Consider the following 7790-nt stretch of genomic DNA (forward strand, 5'->3'; position numbering starts at 1 on the left):
ACATACTCCTAGAAATCTAAAAAAACTAGATGTAAGAGCAAATATCCACAAAAATAAAGTGAAACTTTATGGAGAAGAGGGGGAGATCTAAGGTACATGTAATTAAGAATACTCACCCTCTCCTTGTGAAAAGGTATCTTCTTTGTAGACATATTAGTATTAGTTCAACCCAGAAACCAGGAAAAAAAAAAACTATTAATATTTGCATTGTCCTCCCTTTTTCTTCTATAGATTGTTAATCAATTCAAAAGTTGTATTCTCTAGGAGGATTTGCACTTGTTGATCACCAAGTAACTCTAAGCCCACCCTTGAGTTGGATTGAATAACTATCAATGGAATAAATTTAAAGGTCATTTTCAACCAACAATGGATCTAATTTTTTGTTATAAGCCATTGAAGCACCTATACTAACAAATGACGAGGACAGCAGATCAAAATGGAAAAAAATAATGATAAAAAAGGTGTGACTCTTTTCCTTTGAAGTGCTTTACATGTATACTATCCAAATAAAAACTACTATATCAGAAGTAATCATCGTCCATCCGTCGAGAAGCATTTCCATCGTCTCCTCTCTTGGTCATACTTGAACGCTGAACTAGCCGGACAAGTGCCTGAACCACCTCTGACATAGGTGGCCGGAATTCTGGCTCCGACTGGAAAATAGACAAATAAATAAGTAAATGGGAGAAAAGGTTGAGAAAACACTAATAAGCCACAACGCCCTTGAGATGCCTTTTCTGTCTCCCATTTGGAAGTATCTTCCAACCCCAGCCCAATACCAACTGGGGTCAGAAGTCAAGGGTGAAGGGAGCTGAAATCCTCCTCATTTATCCTTTCACATGAATTTAGGGAATGTTCATTCAGTGATTAAAATAACCTTTATATAAGAGTACTAAGTTTTACATAAGAGTACTAAGTTTTTTTTTTCCCCTGCAAACAAGAGTACTAGATTGAAATAGCAGGAGTTGCATAACCCAGACCTGGACACATAGAGCAATGACATCAGCAAATCGAGATAATGACTTGGGAGGGTACAGCCCATGCAGTGCTGGGTCCACCATCTTGGCCAATGCATCAATGTCATGAAGTTGTGGTGTGGCCCACCGAACCAAGGATTGTTCCATTCTTGGTTTTGAACTGAATAAATAGTTAGATGTGTAAAAATTGATAAATAAAAATTGGGGGGGGGGGGGGACTTCAGGATTAGAACAATGATGGAAGAAGCTCTGTTCTGTGGATATCATACCAGTCATAAGGCACCCGACCCGTCAAAAGTTCCAACATGACCACTCCGAAGCTGTAGACATCACTCTTCAGTGTAAATGCAGACGGCTTTGTGCACTCTGGAGCATTGTATCCAATCCCAAGATTTTGGGATGTGCGCTGATGAAAATTTTTCTTTTCAGTTGTTTGTAAGCTCAGATCATATGTATGGGGAATGCAAACAACATGAGCTCATATTTCCCATTAGTACACGGGACGTCTGGCATTTGTGGGCAGCTAGCCATACAAGGCATGTCCCACTAATCAGCAGCTCCTGCATGCTTGTAGGAAATAGCGATTATGTCCTTTGCAATTTCCCATAACTGATAAGGCATATACATGCATATACCCATTTAGTTTGGGCAAGGCTCGAGTTGACTTATGTAAATATGGCATATGTGCATACATATCTTTATAGCCATTGATTTAGACGCCTTATATTTCTGTCTATATGCACACATATTTACATAGATTAACTTAATCATCATAATTCTAAAAATCAACAAAGTGGGCCTGGACCCCCTTTTTAATTGATGCTTTAGAAAATTAAAAAATAAAAAGCATCCAATCAATGTTAGCCCCATAGCATGAGTCCAACCCCAAAATTCTCACCCATGAACAAATGAAAAAAAAAAAAACAGTTGAAGTGCAGGAAACCAAAATCAATCCTCATAAAATATGCAAGGGCAAGGGGTGTCTAGAACAAGTAGTCAATATGTCCAACACCAAGTGGTAGCCGAGTTGGCAAGGAACCTTCGCCTCAGGAAGCATAAGGTTCTGAGTTCGACTCCTCTTACCTCCTTGAGGCCACTCACATGGGTGTGTTTATTCACTGATTTCGGTGAAAGTTGAATGGTTCTCATTTCACCCCGGTATGGCTCAGTCCATGCAGTTGTGGAGTCAGTATGGGCCTGCGGAATCAGTTAGACTGAAGGCTTGGATACCCACTGTTAGCGCAGAAAAAAAAAATCAATATGTCCAACCCTAGAGCCAAAAAAGTGTCATTCCTCACTCATTGGTTCTTATTAGGTTGCCATTACTTATACAAGTTGACCCCCTTGTATGTGTTCCATGGTAAGGGATAAAACTAGAAGGAAAGACTTCCTATAGTTCCCCCAATTATCCTTGCTCGGGCCAAGGTGGTCTATGATTCAGGGAGCAATCAAACTACTGCACTAACATTCCACGCTAGCAGCAAGAAAAACCTTGATCATTGTTAGTCAACCAAGTAGGGCCTGAGTCCTGCTGCGAATCTATAAATCTGGCCATGCCGCAAAAAAAAAAAAAAAAAAAAATCTCCTATGTAATGGAACAAAAAAAGTACCCCCATATCTTTGTGATGAAGCTAGGAATTATTATGCATATTCAAGAACAAGTAACCTGATGGAAGTTTGCCAAACCAGAGTCTGTGAGGCGGGGATTGAGTTCTGCATCAAGCAAAATGTTGGCTGACTTAATGTTCTTGTGCATGCAAGATGGGGAACAGATCTCATGTAGATACCTAAAAACATAAATGATGTTGAAGAAGTTAGAATAACTGAGAAACATAAGCCTGTTGATGATGGTGAAAGTATCATTTGCAAATTAAATAAAAGAACATAAAAAAGAAAAAATGACAAATATGATGGTAACCTAGCACATACACATGGATTGGGAATTCCTACTCTGATGGACTTCCCATAATAGGTTGGGATGCGAATGTTCATCCATCCATCCATCCATGTACAAAGACACAATATACACATGTAAAGACGTACTTACTACACAGTATAACTACAAGCATGCAAATATGATGTTTCAGGGTTACATTCTAAATTTCAACCAAGTTGGGTGTCACTAGACAAAATTTTATGAGTTGGAAAGAAAAATAGCTACGAGTTGTTAAAAAGAGACTTTCCCAAGTCAGATCAAATTAACTATAAGTTTCCCCGCACTACAACAGATTCAGATTGCCACTAATCATCCTAGTTCTTTTTCGATCAAGAGATCACAACAAACTATAAATCATTAATTTATTGATACTAGTTAAAAGTATGAAACCAACAAATAAGTGTGAGATATCAGAAACATATTAGGTGTGTCCCACCTGGGAAATATCCAATGCCAAAACCCAATCAAGATAACCTAGCTTACAACTCTTTCCTGTGTATGCAGAAAATATCCCAATGCTCAAGAAGAATATAGCAGAAACTATTTACTTACTCCACTGCACGGGCTGTGCCTAGAGCAATCCTTATTCGGGTGTTCCATGTAAGAGGCTTGCTATAGTCGTCTGACAAGTGTAGGAACTCATGAAGTGATCCATTCCTAAAGTATTCATAGACTAGCAGATTATGACCATGCTCTGAACAGTACCCAACAAGTTCTGCAATATTTGGATGGCGTAATTTTGAGATGTTTGAAATTACTCCTGAGAATTCATCGGGGCCAGCACTTTGAAGAAGCATGGAGTCTATCTTTTTCACAGCTAGAACCTGATTTTATAAAGGAAAAAAAAAAAAGCTCAGTTAAAATGCATTTATTAGGGAAAAAAAAGTTGGAACTATATGAATAAAGTCCATCTGAATAGAGAAATGGAACAGATCTTCAAAGTGAAAAATATAATTAATTATCAATCAAGAGAAAGAACCAACTAAAAGTTTAACAAAATGGATTACAAAGTAATGCAAAAATACCATTCAGAATAAAACTGTATTTTCTTAGACAAAAATGCATAGAAAATAAGAAATCTAATCAAGATCTAAGTTAAAGCAAGCCAACAACTAGGGGTACAAGTTTGGCCCTGATGGCCTGAGCCCATCCTGATCCCGAACAGGGACCGACCCAAAAATTTTGGCCTTGAGGGCCGGCCAGACCCGTAACTGGAGGGTAAAGGTTGATGACTTTGGCCCATCCAACCCGTCCTGAACCCGACCTTGCTTTTTTTACCCTTGCTTTTGGCCCTGGTTTTGGCCCAGCCCGGCCCGACCCTATTTTTTGGCCCTAATGTTAACCCTGATTCGACCCTGATTTAAGCCTAAATTTAAATATTGTTTGATATAAATGAAGAAAAAAAATCTTGATTCCCAGCCCCAATGCCCTGCCTTCTCATTTGGCCCTAATCCTAAAGAGAAGACTTCCTTCTTCTTTAGTGGGACTCTGTGAGTATGAGCAATAGTCTATTTTCAAGGGTTGTTTCTTATCTCAGGCTCTCCATTTGCTTCTGGTAAGTAACCTTTGGTATTTCTTCCTTGATCGCTTTTATATCTATCCCGTTCATATATGTATGAGAGGCTTTGTTTCTAGCCAATGAAGCTTTTTAACTTTAACACATTTGGTTTATATATCTACCTACTTTGGATTTTGTTAAGAATAACAGTCATTAACAAAAAAAAAAAAAAAAAAAAAAAGGCTAAAATGTGCTATTGCCCTTTAAATGTTCGCTATACAATTACTCAATTCTTTAGTTTAATGTCTGTTTGTTGATGCGAATCAGTTGCATTTTAGAATTTTTGGGCTTTTTTTGGGAAGAAATGGTGAAATTGGGGAATGATTGTTGGTGGGTTATTAGGCTAATTTGTCTACTAATTTCCGTTCAATGGGTGTTTAAGAACTTGTCTTTGTTTCCTGTATGTGGGTTTTGTGGTGGAATATTACTAATGAAGGTGAATTTTCCTCTTGGTTTCTATTAGTTTGGTTGTATACTTGTATGTTTGATTTCTTGGGATTGAGTTTAGCAAGTGTTTTTTATGGGGTTAAGTTATTCACTTTGTAACCATCACTATGATAAAATTGGGTGTTTTTTATTGCAGTAATGACCCAATATTTATAATTCACAGGGATCAGTTGATGAGGAAGAGTGAACATGGAAATGCAATGAAGGATGTGGAAATAAAATGATCGAGTCCATTTTCTTTGAAACAAATTTGAGTTCTTTGGATTTTTTGTTTTCTTAGGATGTTCTCCTCAATATAAGATTGAATCACAAGTGATCCAATCCTAGGTATGATCTGAAATTCTAGCTGAATAGAGAAGATATCCTCCAATAGGCTTGGTTCCAGCTCTCAAACACTCTCTCACAACAAACAAATGAAAGGAAAATAAGAAAAGAAAGAAAATTTGATGGAGGGTTGAGAAGGGGGAAGAAGAACTAGTGAATGGCATCTCACCCTCAAGATTAGACATCTCACCCAACTGCATCCCACAGCATAGCAACATATGCCACCTATTTTTTTTCATTAATAAATTTGTGTTTAATGTTGTAACCCCTTACAAACTTACATAGAAGACTCAAAACTGATTCAAACACTAAAGAATAAAGGCCTAACCCAATCCTTAACTAATTGGGAAACCTAAACTAACTAGGAAACTGAAATAACAAAGGAAATAGACTCAAAACAGGACTCTAACTAAACTAATGAATTAAATCTCATTTTCTTACTTTCTATCAATATTTTAGGCCCATTAAAGTGGCCCATTACAAATAAAACCCATGGGATCAAAGGTCCAACACATACATAACCCAATCTAAGGCTTATTTGCAACAAAATAAGCCCATTAAGTGACTTATCCGCATCACTCCTCTTTGTTTAACATGATATGTAATTTGAGATCTTCGGATTGTTTGCCTTATTAGGATGATCTCTTTGTTCATCATGACAAGTAGTTAGAATTTTTTGGATTGTTTGCTTTTTTAGGATGGTCTCCTCTTTGTTTACCATAATAGTTGGAGTTATTTATATCGTTTGAATGTTCGCTTTAGGATGTTCTCCTCATGACAAGTAATTTTAGTTTTTTTTATCTCCTCTTTATTATGAATATTTTTATTTTTTAGTTATTTCATATTTTGCAAGGCCAAGGTCAAGGTATACCCAGCCCTTGATGGCAAACCAGGGTCGGGTTAGGGTCACGGTCAATCAGGGTCATCCCAGCGCAGCCCTAAAAAATCAGGGCCAATCAGGTTAGATATGGGCTGGGCTAAACCCTAAGGATGAGCCTAGGTTGAAGTTTACGGCCCTAAGTCAGGGTTCAAGGCGGTTTTGGGCCCAACTAAGGGGACTCAGGGTTGGGGTAGTGTTTTAAGAAACCCGGCCTAACCTGGCCCTGTTACAGCCTACCAACAGCCTAAATGAGTTCCGTGTAGTATATCTAGTGGTGGATCAGATTAGACGATGGGCGCACTCAACCCTTAAAGACTTTTTTTTTTTTTTATGAATAAAAAATTCATTACCAAGGAGAAGAATATACAGGGAAAAAAGGGGGGCCAAGACAGAACAAGCCCTCTAAGGGGGAAAAACAATGAGGGCTTAAGCCCATCTAACTAGGGGAAACATTAGTTAGGGGGATAGTAGTGGAAGGGAGACCCCATGAGAGAACAATAAGCCTATTCCTTAGGGTGTCGCGCACAAGGCGACGACAAAGCAAACTGAGCTTGGAGCTAATATCAAAGTAGATGGCTTTCCAAATCCTTTTAAAGGAACAGGAGTTGGAAGTCCATCTACAAAGATTTCACTCCATCCAAAGGTGGTTGATACTGGCACAAAAGGCGAGCTTTCTGATTGTGTCACAGATGCTAGAGCTTCTGAAGGTCATGTCAACCCAGATCCATTCGCGAGCAAGGGGGAGGATAGGCCGACGAGAGGGCCAACAAAAGTGAAGGACCCTCTTCCAAATAGAATAGAAGGGGCTGGAAAAGAAAAGATGGCCAACATCTTCGGTGCCATTCCAACACAGACAGTAGGCGGAGGGTACTTGGATGTGTCGAAAGTTGAGGAAAGACTGTGTAGGGAGTCAGTAGGAGAGGGCCTACCAGGAAGTAAGCTGTGGTGAGGGATGTGCCCTTTAAACTAGAAGGTTTTGTGCCAAGGGATAAAAGGGCCTTTTGAACAGATGAAGTTCTAGGCAGAGGCAGAGTGAACAAACCCGAGGGGGAGGGGAGCCATTTGACCTTGTCATCTAATCCTCTGTAACCATGTGGAATAGGGGAGAGAAGGCCAAAGATTAGCAAGAGAGGGAGGTGAGACCGGAGGGGACAAATCACCATGGAAGAGGATAGAAGCAACCCTGAAGGATCTGGTCGAACTAGAGAAGATGATTCTAGGAGTAACCAAGGGAAGAAGGATACCAGCAAGGTGCCAAGGATCTAACCAGAGAGAGGTGGTAGAGCAATTTCCGATGGAGTGGGAGATGGGAGGGAGGGCAAGATGTCTGGAGTTAAGGATATTACACTAAATCCAAGAGGCATCAGTGAGGGGGAATCCATCCAAAGGGAATCATTTTTAAAAGGGGTGTTGTAGACTCAGAAGACTTAGATACTATGCTGTTTTGAGGCGATTTTCTAGATTAGCTTCAAGATGACAGCGGAGTTGACACCTTTGATTTTCCTAAGGCTAAGACTAGGGGTGTCAACGGTCCGGGTTGGTGCGGTTTCGGTCCGGTTCCACCGGTTTCGGTGTGACTTTGGAAGTGACCGAAACCGACCCATTAAGGATTTATCGGTTTCGGTCCGGTGTCGGCTTCGGTGCGGTTTGGGTTCGGGTTGGTACCGG

General features: G+C 39.6%; 1 protein-coding gene across 1 annotated transcript; it reads right to left on the bottom strand.

Moving 5' to 3' along the window:
• Positions 1 to 308: 308 nt before the first annotated feature.
• LOC122065113 (protein STRUBBELIG-RECEPTOR FAMILY 5-like) lies at positions 309 to 3737 on the bottom strand (the record flags this gene model as incomplete). The annotated part of the gene is given in 5 exon segments (XM_042628914.1): positions 309 to 653; positions 981 to 1137; positions 1247 to 1383; positions 2644 to 2764; positions 3466 to 3737. Coding segments are annotated over 5 exon segments (792 nt in total). The 3' UTR covers positions 309 to 521.
• Between the last annotated feature and the right edge of the window lie 4053 nt (positions 3738 to 7790).

Source organism: Macadamia integrifolia, unplaced genomic scaffold (assembly GCF_013358625.1).
Source record: "Macadamia integrifolia cultivar HAES 741 unplaced genomic scaffold, SCU_Mint_v3 scaffold1880, whole genome shotgun sequence".
In the NCBI taxonomy this organism is placed as follows: domain Eukaryota; kingdom Viridiplantae; phylum Streptophyta; class Magnoliopsida; order Proteales; family Proteaceae; genus Macadamia; species Macadamia integrifolia.